At 42.2% G+C, this 17,861-nt stretch overlaps 1 protein-coding gene across 1 annotated transcript in view; it reads right to left on the reverse strand.

The window, feature by feature from the left end:
• LOC124805574 (myrosinase 1-like) overlaps positions 1-13,423 on the reverse strand; it is a 40,571-nt gene extending 27,148 nt beyond the window's left edge. Inside the window, exons 1-5 of the mRNA XM_047266140.1 lie at positions 13,361-13,423; positions 13,082-13,168; positions 8,391-8,525; positions 1,442-1,564; positions 1,177-1,357 (exon numbers count right to left, since the gene is read on the reverse strand). Of these exons, the coding sequence (XP_047122096.1) occupies positions 1,177-1,357; positions 1,442-1,564; positions 8,391-8,525; positions 13,082-13,168; positions 13,361-13,423 (589 nt within the window). The remainder of the gene's footprint in view (positions 1-1,176; positions 1,358-1,441; positions 1,565-8,390; positions 8,526-13,081; positions 13,169-13,360) is intronic.
• Between the last annotated feature and the right edge of the window lie 4,438 nt (positions 13,424-17,861).

Raw genomic sequence — 17,861 nt, forward strand, 5'->3', positions numbered from 1 at the left:
AACCACAGATGTTGCCTTATGACTGGTTGCAATGTCATGCTGATGAGGTCATCGTCTTCGAACCATGCTTTTGTGTGCAGAGTACACAATGTTGTAAAATGTATTAATGTAGCATTTACTTCTCGCTTATACACAATGTGTGCACACCACAATAAGCTCAAAACTCATCCCTATCCTCCATCAGAATACACTGCTGACTCTGCAAATCATGGCAGGTAATGTTCTTCAGGTATTTTTCAAACACAAACCCTTCCACTCGGTTGCACTATTTATCACTCATAATCACTTGTTTACAATCATCCTCCACACAGTGACTTCACTCTTTACACCACTTAAAAACGGGCTCTGTGCTGGCTATGGAAATGCATGATTTACGAGAAGGTGCTGTACTATTGTACCCATTTTTAACTCTTTATGCACAGGTACCGTGCCAGTTGGACTGCTGGCAGCACTTTGGAACTCATGAGCGATTTATTCCGCTGATTTCATTAAATTTCTAACCACTATCCTGTACTCTTCACAATCCCCGTCCATCCGTACAAGATCTCCTGGTTTAGCAGTCGTTGATACTTCTTGTTTCCAGTTCACAGTCACATAACTAGTAGCTGCCTAGGGCAGCTTGAGAAGGGTTGAAATAGTGCTGAAATGTTTAGTACTCAGTGATATCGAATGACAGCTCCACATCCGAAGTCACTGAGCTCTACTGGTAGGCCGGCCGCGGTGGTCTAGCGGTTCTAGGCGCTCAGTCCGGAACCGCGCGACTGCTACGGTCGCAGGTTCGAATCCTGCCTCGGGCATGGATGTGTGTGATGTCCTTAGGTTAGTTAGGTTTAAGTAGTTCTAAGTTCTAGGGGACTGATGACCACAGATGTTAAGTCCCATAGTGCTCAGAGCCATCTACTGGTAGACCCACTCTGCTGTTACCGCTTCTCTACCGACCACACAGTATTGCTCGTTTCCTTTTACACAGGCACATCCGCCTCTCAGGGCATGTAGTGGTTAGCTATATTAGGTAGGTTCATGTTTGTATGTACGTACCTTGTCACATTATTTAATGCAACACCATAAAGCAGCATTTAATTGGGCAGTGGTAATGATTTGGCTTTCCATTGTATTTGTCTAATACAAAAGCTGTCAGTATCGAAAGGGACATCCATGTTGTCATGAGACACTGACCGTTCTGTGTGGCTCTGTACTGCTTATCGTAGAGGTGCCAGAATCGGGCGTGACCTTTGATGACGGTGTGTGTGGCCAGGTAGTCGCCAATGCCCGGTGCTCGCAGACCTGGTGCGGTCCACGGCACGACGTAACCATTCGCGAACTGACTGGGCTCGTTGAAGGTGATCCACCATTTCACCTGTGGAACCATAGATCATCAGTTAGTCTGCCAGGTAAAGTGAGAGTGACATGAGGCTACAAGTACACTGAAACTTTTACTTACCCTATCTCCGAAGTTCTGGAAGATTATCCTGGCGTATTCAACGAAGTAGTCGGCCAGCAACTCATTGGACCAGCCTCCGATGTACTGCAGTGCTTGGGGGAGGTCCCAGTGGTACATCGTTACCTGCAGGCGGCATACAGCGGTGTCAAACTTTATAAAACTACGTATTTTTCTCGATTTCTCGCTCTGTTTTAGGAAACCAAGCGAAGAACACGTTTGGCGGCACCGTCTCTGGGTGGTCGACTGGATTCGCTCGCAATGGCCTGACTGGCTAAATTCAATACTAATTAACTAGGGCAAGGCTTAACATATCGAATTTTTTTAAAAATTATTTCTTGGCACAATCTTCCCCGCATCATCCTTACAAGCTGTTCAGACTTTCCGTATATACGGTGTGTGCTAGAATTGCACCAACAAAATATCGGTCGTTGTTCAGGGATATAATGTGAGCAGATTGGTATAAGATACCCACGGTCTTCGTTCGTACGTTATGAGGGGTGAACATTAATAGGACCGGCAAATTGCAGGTACGTATTTGAGACTGGAAATGGAGGAAAAACGTGCTATGGACTTGTATCCCGAAATGCACCGTTCCCATTGCAGATGTCTCTGAATAATGGAAGTTCCTCTGTCCACGTGCCACGTGTTACTTGTATGTTGCAGGAAAGTTCCTCTGACCATGAGGCGTGTGTCCGTTTTGTGTTGCAGGTGGTGTCATTAACGCAGCGTACTTAAGTAGCAGAATAGTCCGGTATTCACGTCGGGTGCACAGACAGCGCAGTTATACCAAAATAAGTACCCTCGCAGGCACCAACCATATCACACAACGTTCATCTGTCTGAAAGGACCCATGATCAGACAAACGTCCAGAAAGGACTTGAAATATTGTGTAATGTCGTTGGTGTCAGTGAGCGTACTTGTTTGTGTATAGCCGTGCTGCCATTCGACCGTTTCCATCTGCTTGGCCGTACCCAGACACCATGTCGGCTTGTTCCCTACATGAATACCGGTCCATTCTGCTGCTTAAGTACGCTGCGTTAACCATACCGCCTGCAACATACAAGTAACACACGCCTAGTTTCATTCGTCACCGAGCCGGCCGAAGTGGCCGCGCGGTTCTGGCGCTGCAGTCTGGAACCGCGAGACCGCTACGGTCGCAGGTTCGAATCCTGCCTCGGGCATGGATGTGTGTGATGTCCTTAGGTTAGTTAGGTTTAACTAGTTCTAAGTTCTAGGGGACTAATGACCTCAGCAGTTGAGTCCCATAGTGCTCAGAGCCATTTGAACCAGAGCCATTCGTCACCGACATCTGCCATTTCAACTGACCATTTCCGGACGCATTTCATAAGATCTTTTTTCCTCCATTTCCAGTCGGTAGTCCGTCCCTGCATGGCGGAATTGAGGCATCCTTCCACTGCATTCAGTGAACCCATATACGAACTGTATTTTGGCAAACTCACGAACAGTAAACCTCTAGGTACTCCAGTGTATCAGTTTTAGCAAACAACTAATGCAGCCGGAAAAATTGAGTCACATTGGGGCCATAATAAATACTATCTTAAGGTAAAAGAGTAACTTGTGTTTTACCATTGCCAACAAGCCGAAAACATGTATCATCAGTGAATGCAACAAGTGATTCCTATCAAGACACACAGTGCATGTCATCGCAATTTGCAGTGTTACGGAGATATATTCAATAAACTTCCGGCACAAACCAGTCAGAAGAGAAAAAACAATACAAAGGCAAACGACGGAAAGGAACAAAACAAACTGCTATTAGTCCATAACGAAGTAGCTAAGCCCAAGCGTCCCTAACCAAAAATACTCAGGAAATTTCGCTGAACGGCTCCCGAAATTTTGTCGGTAGATTTTTGGTTCACCCTGCATTTAGTAGTGTTTAGGATCTTCGGCGGCGAAGTATCTATAGGCAGAGGACAAGATTGAAATAAGAAAGGACTTGGAAAAAATCCGATGTATCCTTTTCAGTGGAAACAGTAATCGATTAAGGGAGACGACGGGAAACTAAACCTGGACCGCCAGGTGGAGTGTTCCAAACTCTAATACTTTATCTTAACCACTGTGCCGTCTCCAGTGGCGAGAGTTTTAGTGTTGTTAACTATAATGCAAAAACTATAAGCTTGATAATGAGAGCTGAGGTCAATAGCAGTTGTGCTATAGTAGCAAGTAAAGTTCTCGAATAGTAGCGTATAAAATCAGTAATTGTTAAAGTACGCAAAAATATGAGATAGTAAAGCCTTTTACAGTTGTACATGTGATAGGCCAATTGTGCGGGAGTAAACAAGTAAGCATAAATTCACGGTTTATACATTTACAACAAATGCGGTAGTTATTGTTCGTATAATTTACGAACTCATTGTACGGAAACAGCAACACGTGAAAATTGGATCGTATGGCTCACGGCAAGTGCCAACAGTATGGTGTGTATGATACTTTCATGTCATGTATCATCGATCACTGTTTTAGATAAGGTTATTTTTAAGCAAAAGTGTTTGTGTAATGAAGAGCTTGTGTTGTTGAAGGCAGTCAGAGAAAATGGTGAGTAAAAGACGTCTCCACCACGATGCCTAGTCGTCTTGCAAAGCATCGTGGAGCAGACAGCTTAACGTTTCGATTCAACCGATGAATCATCTCAGCAGTGTAACATATTCCTTATTACTCTGAGGAAAAGAAAATGAACAAAAGGCATCAGTACCTTGGCAGGTCAAGAACAACTGTAGACCAACACTACTTCTTCTCTTCCGGTCAACTGTAGGCGACGGAAGTTTCCTACAACGGCTAAAGTGGATACAACACGACTTATAAAAAGTTATATTTCTTCTCGCGAATAGCAGCTTGCTCTAAATATAGAAAAAAGTAAATGAACCTCCTAATATCGTGGCAGACTTTCTGTTGACCGGCGTAGTGCAACAAATCGAATTGGGAGGGACTCATCATGGCGTTTGAAGTCTCCTGCAGAAATACTGGCGCATGCTGCCTCTATAGCCGTCTATAATTGCTGAAGTATTGCCGGCACAGGATATTTTCCCCGAATTGGTCTCTCGTTTATGTCCCATAAATGTTGGATGGGGTTCAATGTCGGGTACTGTGAGTGGCCAAACCATTCGCCTGAAGTGTTCAGAAGGTTCTTCAAACCTATCGCGAATGACTGTGGCCCGGTGACATGGCGCATTGTCGTTCATAAAAATTCCACGCTAGTTTGGGAACATAAAGGCCATGAATGCTGAAAATGGTCTCCAAGTAGCGCAAAATTCAGAGGACCCTGTCTGTTGCACGCAAACACGGCCCATATAATTATGGAAGCAGCACCAGCTTGCACAGTGCCTTGTTGACAACTAGGGTCCGCGACTTCGGGATCTGCGTCGCATTATAACCCTATCATCAGGTCTTACCAACTGAAATCGGGACTAATCTGACCAGGACACGATTTTCTAGTTGCCTAGGATCCAGCAGATATCGTCACCAGCCTGGAGACGTGCCGCAGGTGACGTCGTGTTGGTAGGAAAGGCTCTCACGTCTGTCGTCTGCTGCCACAGTCCACATAGATTTCTGCTGTTATTTCATGCAGTGCTGCTTGTCTCTTCGGACTGACAGCTCTACGCAAACGCTGCTGCTCTCGGTGTCGTTAAGTGAAGTCCATTGGCCACTGCGTTGTCCTTGGTCAGAGGTAACGCCTGGAAGTTGGTATTCTGGGATCGCGGAATACTGATTTCGCTAAAGATTTCCGAAACTGAGTGACCCATGCGTCCAGCACCAACTACCATCGGGCATTCAAAGTCTGTTACTTCCCATCATGTGGCCATAATCAAGTCTGAAACCTTTCCACATGAATCACCTGAGTGCAAATGACAGTTCTGCCAATTCACTGCATTTTTATACCTTGTGTACTCAATACTGCCACCGTCTGTATATGTGTGTTCGCTGTCCCATGACTTTGTCGCCTCAATGTAGTGCTATGCTGCCTGGCAGAGACACAGTTTACAGGTAGAATAGCAAAGAAGAAGAGTTTTAGTTGTACGAGGTAGTCCCGCCAAGCGCTATAGGGTAGCTTACAGAGTATGTGGATAGATGTAGATGTAAATTAGAAAAGACATCCCAGTTCAACTACACCGAATGTTAATTGATTCTCTACTTTGGCTATGAAAGAGACAGCTTATTTTCGTATATAGAGCTCTCAGGAAGTCCAACAGGGAAAGGCAAAAGATCTAAATATCACTTCCAGTCCAATAAACAGTTTTAGTGTTAAGAAGATAAAAAAGCGATGTCGTCAAATCTTTTTCTGGTAACGAAATTTTAGGTGGCCTTGCTAGAGCTGTAGTTGTGAAATGTCTTATGTAACCACGCCCACCTCCGACGGTATAAGAGGTGCAGCAGTCTATCTTGGCATTGTTACAGGAAGATCGACAAACTTTTACGTTCATTTATGGGGAGTTATCCAGGCAGTGCGAAATTTATTAATGAATTCATTTTTTTTTCTTGTAGATAAGAACTAGACCGCCTACATTCAACAAAGTTATGGAAACCCCATCCCGACGTAATTACTTCGTAGAGATTTTTGTTACCAGCTAGTTAGAAAGCGGCCATACAGATATTATTATCCAGTGTACCGTTATCCCTTGCGCGAACATCACAAGAAAAGATTAACAACGGAGATTGCCGACGAGCGTTTAACTTCAGTTGACATGTAGCACGCGCAACAGATTACTTGCACGAGCACTGCTCCATGCTACGTATTCACCAGGGAAGTCCTTAAATTGTGTAAGTTTAGGCGAGATATAGGTAGAACCAGCAGTCCCACCGAGGTAGATAGCAAAGTATGTGCGACATTACTGCCAGAGGTAGTCTTTATTAGAAACAAAACTGGGTGCGTTTCGTACTTCCATATACATTTTTCCCTTGGTTCCCCAAAACAAGCTCATGTGAAAGCTGCAAGAATTTCTTTGGTAAGATCACGGACGCTGTTCGTTTTTAAACTTGTTCCCAGTGAGCAAACGCTTCCTTCTCGTTGTCATGCTTTTACATCGGTCCCATTACATAGATTTCCAGCAGTTTAGTGTTTAGAACTACCGAGAAATCCTACTTTTCCCTTTCACTACGCATTTACCGTAATATGAAAGCTGTACAATTAAGTCAGGGTAAATTTTCGCTATCAACTTACTCTTCAAACTGTCATTGCAAGACTATCTGCTGTTACGTTATGAAGACACATACGAAGCAGTGAAGAACAAAATGATCATTCTGCCTATTATGAATACCTTGCACATGTCTGACGACGATGCGAAAACGTTATGTCCGTCCGCCACTCATTAGACTTCTAGCATCTTTGCTTGTTCACATCTGCATGCAGGTCTACATTAGCAGTAATTGTGGATTTAGATTAATAGAAATCCCAATGAAGATAAAAACCATATGTTTAAAATGAGCACATACCTGTTTCTTATCGAAGACAATACTCTCGACGTTATTAGAACATCATATAGCAATCAACAAATACCTCCGAAACACCAATTATAATTTTTTTTTACAGAAACCCCCAAAAACTTCAATTCTGCCTCAGATTTGCAGAATTCCGTGGTATGTCTAGGCATAGTTACGTGATGGTGACTGCTCCACAAAAACATAATTTCCCTGCTAATTAACTCTGAAATGGCGCAACGTAATGCATTTTTCCTTAACAGTTATTTCTCAGCACAAACTACCCTCCAACACCCTTACAGTTTTTTCAAACTGCTTTTGACCATCCTGTATACCACTGAGATTTTCTATACGTTTACATATTATAAATTAGAGCCCCTCACGCGTCTTCTGTTTGAATGTTCAGTTTAATTACAGGCAAAACCGAGGAGATTTAAACTAAAGCTTCCACTAATACACAGACTGAATGACGAAGACGTTCTCGTATATAATTTATCACTTCTACGCCAGATAAATCATCCAGTCGTAGGTAATTGAAGAAACCCATGCGAAGCGGAGGGGATCCCCAATAATGTATAACATTTTTGTTCCTTATTCACTGGTATGAATATTTACCACCACATTCATTACATTACACTTTAAAGAAATGTAATAAATATGGCAAGTTTACTCAATTTTCCGAAGAGGAAATACTGACAAAGTGTTCATGGCCGTTCTCCTGAGACTAATCCAGCCAACAGAAATGTTCAGCTGGATTCGTTGGGCACAGTGCTAAAACTCATTAGCATTCCACTGTATTGTACGAAGGTACGCATCTTAAAAGAAATTAAGCTAGTGATACGCTCTCACTAACGCAATGGACCACCTAGAGACAGATTTCTTCGATGGTTGCTGAAGACAGTAGCACTCTCACTGACGCAATGGAGCATCTAGAAACCGCTTCTGTGATGGTTGCTAATGACAGTTGCTTTCTGGTCATCGCATGGCCCGTTGACTTAAAGGGAAAACAACATACGGCTGCATGCCTGAATCTCTTGTTATGTCCTTTCTCCTCTCCTTGGACAGTACACCCGCCATACTGTGATAGACACTCATGATTGACTCGTTTCTCGGAGTATTTTTGTAAGCAGTTGCCGTTAATTTTGACCATGAACCAGCGCACAATTCTGAAGTGCGCTGTTCAGTACGTATAATCCCAATGCCACAAGTGTTTCAATCAAATTATAGTTTATCAGACATTTTATGCAAAACACGTGACTGAATGCGATCTATGACCATTTACGATGTGAGCTAGACATCCAGACAGGTAAAGCATTTTCAACCACGTTACGCATGGGAACAATTAGCATGTTGTTTCGCCTTTACTTAAGCATAGCTGTAAAGAAGCAATGCGATTTCTTTCTTTCGCATTGGCATCAGTTGTAATTACACTATATGCCTCTTATTAGAGTTTCTAAATGGAAGAGAGGTTTACTGCACGATAAAGAGTATGCGAATACTATCATTCTCTACTTACCAGAGGCTGAATTCCGTTGGCGAGCAGTTCGTTGATAAGGTTGTTGTAGTACTCGATACCAGCCTGGTTGATGACGTCGAGGTCTCCGTTAGGCAACACCCGTCGCCAGGATATGGAAAATCGATACACGTCCGCCTGTTCGACAACGAAGTATTAATGGTTGCAGCGAAATGACTGGGGACTGACCGCTGATATTTCATTATTAAATCATGTATTAACGCTGTTCCCACCGAATAAAACATATCTGAAATTGTGAACATCCGGTTAATCACTATAATACAAGAACAATGTGCCTGAGGACGGTTACATATGAATAATATTTTGGTGCTTTATGGATTAAACCCAAAAAATTGAGAAAATTTGAGAGAAAACCTCATTGCCTTTTTGTAATCTAAGAGGATATTCAATGAAATGACCCTGAAAGTTATTTAACATTCTGAAAATCTATAAGAATCATGAACAGAGATTTAGAAATAGGCAGTGATAGAAGCAAAGGATGCGATAGGGAACCTTGTGTAATACACAACAATGCTACCTTGTAATTATTAAATGGATAATTGGATTCGGCAGTGGAGACCGAAAACTAAGGACTAAACATACAGCTTGTGTAGCACTATATTACTATAAATACTCATTACTCCGTACTAATTGACGACGAATTTTTACATAGAACCGGCAGATACAGAACCGAAACTGATTTAATGAAATGTAGTGACTGGAAACAAACTTTCAAAAACTTAAATGCATTGAATTTATTAATGTACAATATCACTAACGTCGATTTGCAGTAGGGTTCTGGAACATATACTCTATTCGAAAATTATGAAGTACCTCGAAGAAAACGATTTACTGACACATAGTCTACACGGTTTCAGAAAATGTCGTTCTTGTGAAATACAACTAGCACTATATACTCATGAAGTAATAAGTGCTTTCGACAGGGGATGTTATATTGATTCCATATTTTTAGATTTCCAGAAGGCTTTCGCCACCGTTCCTCACAAGCGTCTTCTAACCAGACTGCGTGCCTATGGAGTATCGCCTCAATTGTGCAACTGATTTCCTGTCATAAAGGTCAAAATTCCTAGTAATATACGGAAAGTCATCGAGTAACATAGAAGTAATATCCGGCATTCCCAAAGGAAGTTTTATAGGCCCACTGGTGTTCCAGATCTACATTAACGACATAGAAGACAATCTGAGTAGCCGTCTTAGAATGTTTGCAGATGATGTTGCCATTTGCCGTCTTGTGAAGTCATCAGATGATCAAAACGACTTGCAAAATCATATAGATAAGATATCTGTATGGTGCGAAAAGTGGCAATTGACCCTGAATAAGGAAAAGTGTGAAGTTATTCACATGAGTAATAAAAGAAATCAGCTAAATTTCGACTACGCGAAAAGTCACTCAAATCTTAAGGCTGTAAATTCAACTAAATACTTAGGGATTACAAATAACCTGAATTGGAAAGATCACATAGATAATATTGTGGGTAGAGCAAACCAAAGACCGTGATTCATTAGCAGAACACTTAGAAGGTGTAACAGGTCTACTAAATAGACTGCTTACACCTCGCTTGTCCGCCAAATTTTGAAGTATTTCTGTGCGGTGTGGGATCGGAATCAGGTGGGACCGACGGGTGACATCGAAAAAGTACAAAGAAGGGCAGCTCGTTTTGTATTACCAAGAAATAGGGGAGATAGTGCAACAGACATGATACGTGAATTGGAGTGGCAATCATTAGAACAAAGGCGTTTTTCGTTGCGACGGGATCTTCTCCTGAAGTTTCAATCACAAGTTTTCTCCTCCGATCGCGCGAAACGTTACGTTGGCAGCCACCTACATAGGGAAAAATGATCATGACGATAAAATAAGAGAAATCAGGGCTCGCACAGAAAAATTTAAGTGCTCGTTCTTCCCGCGTGCCTTCGAGAGTAGAACGGTAGAGAGACAGCTTGAAAGTGGTTCATTGAACCCCCTGCCAGGCACTTCATTGTTAATAGCAGAGTGATCACGTAGATGTATATGTGTATACCTCCCCGTATGAACGTCTATTGGAATTCGTTTCGAATGGAATCATAATTTTTATCAAGTTCTGCCGCTAGAGCTCTTGCGGCGCACAAAATTCACAATGGAAGTTCGTAGCCGCTCTCGACAATTAGGAAACGCATAGACTGCGCAGCGCCTTTCGAATTCCGCAGTAACGCAATAATACCAAGGTACTCCAGAAGCACACATCACGCAAGTACACTCATGAGCCAGAACATAATGACCATCGACTTACTAGCGGTAAAAGGCCGCCCAGGCGATAGCAGATTCACCTGACGGTGAATGACTGCTAGTCAGACACACACTCGGTGCATGTACTATCAATGGGTGTGAGGTCCGTATGCAGAATGAAGGAAGGCGCGAGAACTGCGTTTCATGGAGGGCAGATTGTGATGTCCCGGAGGCTGCACAACTTGTCGAGTGTTCGAGGAATGCTGTGGTGAGGGTCTTCAACACGTGGCGAAACAAACGTGAAACAACGTCCAGACGTCGTGGGGTTGGGTAGTCACCTCTCAATACGGATGTCGGACGTCGTAGGCTGGGCAGACTAGGAAAACAAGACAGGCAGTGAATTGTGGCGGAGCTAACAACAGACTTTAATGCGTGGCAGTGCGTAAGTGTGCTTCAACAGATCCCTGAACAGACAGTGCAACGAACACTAACGATGTGTCTCCACAGTCGACGAATCATGTATGAGCCAATGTTAACACCATGACATCGGTAACTACGACTGAAACGGGCACGTGACCATCGGCACTGGACGTTGTCTCAGTGGCAGAACGTTGCATGGTCTGATGAATCCCGATACCTTCTTCATCATGCCGATGGGAGAGCGGGAATCCATAGTCTTGCAGGTCAACAGTTTCTTGAAACCTGTACTTCAGAACTCAGACAAGATGGCGGCGGCTCCATTATGCTCTTTGGAACATTCACGTGGGAATCTATGGGACCAATGGAGCTCGTGCAAGTCACCATGACGGCCAAGACATATGGTACACTGGTTGCAAACCACATACTCTCCTTGATGGAGTTCATGTTTCTCTACGGCAGTGGCACTTTTCAGCAAGATAATGCGCCATGTCACAAGGTCATGAGTGTGATGCAGTAACTCGAGGGAGAAAGTGGCGAGTTCCAGTTGATGTGCTGGCTCTCCAGCTTGACAGGTACCAACTCCCTCCAGCGATCTACTAAGGTCTCACTGCTTACACGCCACGGCGCGTTCCAGAGGTGGATCTACCAGCTATTAGATAGGTGGGCATAATGTTCTGGATGATCAGTGTGCGTGTACCACTGTATATCACGACACTACGTACATACCTATGAGGGTTTCGGAAGAAAGGGGATGTCGCACACTGGTTAAAGCACTAACCCGTATATGTGACGAGCAGGGTTTGGATCCACTTTTCATCCAGATTTTCTATAGTTTGCATCAGGCGATAATTGAAAGTTTAAAATTGCTTACCCGTCCTATACATTTAGAGTTTTATTTCCATGAATATTGACGTCGTAATGTATTGCGAATACATAGAAAGAAGGATCCTTTATTGTATGATTATATGATAGCAGAACAAACACTGGTAGCAGTTACTTCTGTAAAATATTTGGGAGTATACGTACGGAACGATTTGAAGTGGAATGACCATATAAAATTAATTGTTGCTAAGGTGGGTGCCAGGTTGAGATTCATTGTGGAGAGTCCTTAGAAAATGTAGTCCATCAACAAAGGAGGTGGCTTACAAAACACTCGTTCGGCCTGTACTGGAGTATTGCTCATCAGTGTGGGATCCGTACCAGGTCGGGTTGACAGAGGAGATAGAGAAGATCCAAAGAAGGGCGGCGCGTTTCGTCACAGGGTTATTTGGTAAGCGTGATAGCGTTACGGAGATGTTTAGCAAACTCAAGTGGCAGACTCTGCAAGAGAGGCGCTCTGCATCGCGGTGTAGCTTGCTGTCCAATTTTCGAGAGGGTGCGTTTCTGTATGATGTGTCGAATATATTGCTTCCCCCTACTTATACCTCCCGAGGAGATAACGAATGTAAAATTAGAGAAATTCGAGCGCGCACGGAGGATTTCCGGCAGTCGTTCTTCCCGCGAACCATACGCGACTGGAACAGGAAAGGGTGGTAATGACAGTGGCACGTAAAGTGCTCTCCGCCACACACCGTTGGGTGGCTTGAAGAGTATAAATGTAGATGTAGATGTATATGTAGATGACAACCCTCCTTACATTCGTTTTTCTTTTAATGATTTTTTTTTATTTTTGTTCTACTTTGTCTTCTACAGTGAAAATACGGTAACTATTTCTCGAATGAACCTAGTATTTTATTTGTTTAAACTAACTGCTTGCTGTCTTCCGCTCAGAAAGCTACATGAATCTGCAACATATGTCATTCCTGATTATAGATTTTCCTACGCATGGTTTTAATAATTTTGTAGGTATTTCAGGTTCACCATTAAGTTCGCCCATAGCTGTTTACCCAAAGCAAATTATATCGGAAAATGACCAAGTGCACCTTTTTTTAAAGCGTAGCTTCCATGATATACTGGCTACAGAGCTCATAATGGGTAGGTGAGTCAGCAGGATTTTTAAATCGCCGCAAAAGAAGAAGCCAGCATGCTTGCCACTGGATATTGTACTTACGTTGAGCGCCTTCAGCATCTGAACATCTTCCTTGTACTTATGGTAAGAATCGCAAGCAACGTCCCCGTTCTGTTCTAGAATGAGTAGCTAATGGTTGTGGAAGAAGTTGTCCTGGATGCTCTCTCCCTTGCCTGTACATGCGCCCAAGAACATCACAATAAATAACACACCTATTACCTATTGTAATGGAAATATGTTATTGCCTGGTTTTTGGATAAGCTACAATAAGCAGTATATTAAACTTTGCCTGATGAATACAGTTCATACTTCTGAACCCACCATCTTCATTCCATCCTCCTTCGATCTGATATGCGGATGTTGCCGCTCCAAACTTGAAGTCATTGGGGAATCGATTAGAGGCTGTCTGTGCGGAAACAACGGCTAACACGGCCGTAAAGGTGATCAGCAACGTCATCGTTGGAAATGTGCAGTGACTTTGTATGAGCAGCTGCAAGGTGTACGTATAAATAGTGTAATTGGCATATGTCATAGGTTGTTTGTATATCTGGAAATAGATAATATCAGTTAATTTTCTTTTATCGTCCGTTAATCAGCGTATTTCTTTAGGGTTTGCCTATGTTCTTAGCGATATTATCGAAGTGGTACAGAAGTAACATGTTGAGCTGTGGACCACACAGCGATATCAGCAGAGGCTTTCTTATCAGGTCCGCTTATTTAACTCTTGTGGGAATCATACGTGAGTCAGATCATTAGTAACGCTGATCCTGGGAAACAGGAAGTTTGCCGACCATTACCTGGAAATAAATGACTGATCGCTTAGCTAAATAATAATTCGACATTAAAGAGGCAACAACTGCCTATACATTTTGAAAAATTCTGTAAGTCAACAAAATTCTATAAACATACAGCTTCCTAAATGATAGAGTCATTATATTTCATAAATTGGGTACCTGTTCAGTAATATTTTAATTCCAACACCATCTCCCAAACAAATTTTAATCCACACATTGTATATAAATGGATGCATGAGGGGTAGTCAAATGAAAACCAATCACCAACCACAAGAGTGTCATGGAATGCACTCAAAAGCTATCACTGTACATGTTAAGACATTGAGTCCACTAGGAGACGAAAGGATCAATCCCTGTTTAATAGGAAGCGTTTGGCCGCTGATGTATTCCCCTCAACCAGTATTCCTCTTCCTCGTTCACATTAAAATGACATCCAAGCAATAACACTGTGAAAGAACCGGTCTGTATGGGGGATACTGCAGTGTTTCCCAACCAAACCGCTGAAGCGTAGCCGTCGCCCAGTTGACAGCATGGGGTGGGCGTAATGATGCAACAGGATGTATTCCTGGGCGTTTCGACTTCAAGGTGTGTCATAGTTTCTGCAGAGTGCCTTCACAGTATTGCACACTCATTGTGATTTCACGCTCGTCTGGATAGCCCTTACATTCCATAACGTCCGTCCTCACACTAACACCTGAATGAAGGCCGCCCTTCAGTAGTTTGATTGGGAATCACTGCAGCATCCATTGAACAGCCTGGATCTTTCACCATACGATGTTCACATCTTTGGAAACCTGAAGAAGGATATACAAGACCGTCGGTTTTAGATGGAAATATGCAAGCATGGGTGCTTATGTGGAACTGTCAGCAGTCAAACATCTTATAGGAATCTGGAATTGATGGCCTCTTCTCCCAGTGGGATGAATGTCGTAAGACGTGTAGTGATTACTTTTGAATGGAATCATTCCAACGGCACGTTGTGATGGGTGTTCGATTTTCATTTGACTGCCCAACGTACGTACTTGTAAGTGTGTATGTGTCTATGTTTGTATGTTCCACGTCTCTTCCTAAACATTTTGACCGATTTCAACGACACTTCGTACACATGGATTCTGCTGTCAGGCACCAACTACTGCAGAGTAATAAATAGATACCGATCATGTTTCAGGAGATGTGACTTCATAAACAATGAAATGCTTCAAGAAGTGTTGCCTCATGCATGAACTTTACATTCATTATTCATTTACCAATAGTTCTATTCAGAAAAATTTTGCAGACAGTATCTACACATCCCGTTAAATGCGCCAGCAAAATTATGTCGGGGTGGTTCACGGGAAGACGTTATAAACTCCGTGAGATACGAAAAAACTGGTGCATTGTGCATGGCCTTTAAATTTATCACTTCTTTGCCACTAACTCTGTTCAGAACATATTTTGCAGACAGTATCCACATATTCCGTGCCTACACAAATATATCATTATACTACATATAGTTGAAGATGTATAACATCATAAATACTGAAATGAGTGAAAGCAAATCCGTTTGGTCTTTACATGGGGTAAAGGCTTTACCTTGGGTAACTACGGCTCTGTTTAAAAGAGAAGAGCTCGCTGTAGTCATAGGGTCAAGCCACACACGTCTGCCTTCATCCCCCCTCCCCCCCCCCCCCCAGTTAATTCGATGCAAGAATAACCTGGTAGCTGTGACACTGTAGTCAAGTACTTTATGTATTGGATAGAACTACGAGTTAATGTAATACAAAGAAATACAAAACGGAAGTTAAGTGAATAACTTAGTAACAAGGGTTCAATTCTAACGTCTGTAATCGATGCAGACGACAGGGAATTACGTAGAATAATGTTTATTCATGACAAGACATATCAAATAAACGGGAAGTGGTCCTACGATATTTAGTTAAAATGTAGACAGGAAACGCTCTTTTAAAATGCAGTAAAGTTATATTTAGAGCGTTACGAGAATGGTAGCACAATCCCCTAACTGAATGGTCATCAGAGATATGTGAAAACTAAATCAGATTCTCAATCACATTACACGAAATATTCACCAGCTCAAAACAGTCCAGAGCTCGGTATGATGTTCACGAAATACAAAGAAGAGGAACTCATACCCTGTCTGTCCTCAGTTATGTAACACAAGAGAAAAAATTTAGAATCCTACACTGGAGAACATACAAATACTCGAAAAATAAGTAACATCAGAAGTTAAAGTATGGTAGTGGCCATTCACTGTCAAGAATCAATCACGTAAATAATCAAATACCACTCATTACTACAGGCATGTCTGCCTCCTTCAAGAAAACAGCGTAGAAGTGTGGAATGAATCCCTTGATATCTACACTGGGAAAAGTCCAGCCTCCACTTGACTCCGTTAGTGTTCCAATACCGCTTGCTTTTCCATTGTCTGAAGTCCATTCCCACCAAACGTACATTGTTCTTAAGTTCTGCAGGCATGATTTGACTCAACGTGACCACTTACCAGGCTAAACTAATCTATTGCAAGAATATTTAAAGAATGAAATGTTATAAACATTCAGTCACACTCAGACTATTCACAATAAATATAAACATAAGTTTGTTCGTAAATAGATTAGCCAGTTTTCTTGTGTAAGTGTGCTCACAATTAATGGCATCAGACTGTCGTTAAATATTGTTTAAGCAATTATTTAGACCTGCCTTTCAGATGAGTCCTTTGGCACTCTTTTAGAAAGATGCTTTCAGGTAACACATGTGACTGACTGCGCCCTCAATTACCATGATTTTGCATTATCAGTTGTAACTAATATTTAATAAAGTTTCTGGAAAAATAGTAAACCTTTCATTAAAGAAATACGCAAGTATACCAAATATAAAGTATCTATGCTTATTCATTTGCTTTGTTATTGTGGAAAATATGATATTCTGACAACATTTGCGTAATGAAATATATAAGAAGCATAATAAATCAGGAAATCAAATAGATACACATATGTTACTTTTGAGAGATGATAACTATAGTGCGATGCTATGATCTGAAATATCGTATACTGGAAAAGGATGAAGCGTTTTAAGGTTGTAAATTCAGATATAAATTGTGAAAATGTTTATTCGCCGTAAAAATATTAACTTCCGTGGTTTTGAATATACTGAAAATATTGTTGTTGCATTGGATGTGCCTAATTTATCTGAGGTCACCAATGTATTTGGATTTCCATTAATACTTGACTATGAATTATTGCCGAATCTCAAACAGCTGTAACTTAGCCACCTTAAGGTTGTGCGATGCTCCGCCATTTCTTGGAGTGTTGTCTGTCCTCTTAAACGGCCTAAAGTCGTCAAAATTCCCCATAGTGGGATTTTACCCAGATTCGGCTCTTTGCTCGACTCTTCACCTGGCTGACCCAGGCAGGTTGCTGAGGCTTACCCAACCGCAACACTTTGGCTAAGGTGGGCACGCCACTCCCTGAGGCCCTGGCCACACAAGCAAACTCACCCTACCCCCTGTCAGTTTTGGGCAGCCATATCACTCTCCCACATACTCATAACGCTACAGCTGCTACGGCTGAATCAGCATAAGGAAGTCCCCGACATGTGAGAGCTTTTTTGGTAGCTTTCGACTGTGAAGTGCGAACGGCTGTAGGTGAACACAGTAGCCATGTATAAAGACTACGAAGTTGCGTTGCCGCAGAGACGTTTACAAAATCTCACTGTGTACGTGCGAAGCTGTTGCTGCCAGTGCATGGAAACTGTGGATGACACTGTACTTATACATTTGAGCAATGTGTGTATTTCCATGTACAACTGTTCTATAATTTGAAAGGTATACATGGTAAAGGTTTTTTTTCGGTAATTCACTACAAACGCACTTAATTTTTTGTTTTAATTTCTAATAGAAAATTGGCAAAATGAATACCCACACAATGTTGGGTTAGCCAGCCAATATTACAGTTAAGACCTTCACAATAACAAAATTGTTGGATAATGGCAGAAGCTGCAGAAATACACCAGAGTTTGTACCACGGCGATGACTT

The sequence above is a fragment of the Schistocerca piceifrons genome, chromosome 7 (assembly GCF_021461385.2).
Source record: "Schistocerca piceifrons isolate TAMUIC-IGC-003096 chromosome 7, iqSchPice1.1, whole genome shotgun sequence".
Taxonomy (NCBI): Eukaryota; Metazoa; Arthropoda; class Insecta; order Orthoptera; family Acrididae; genus Schistocerca; species Schistocerca piceifrons.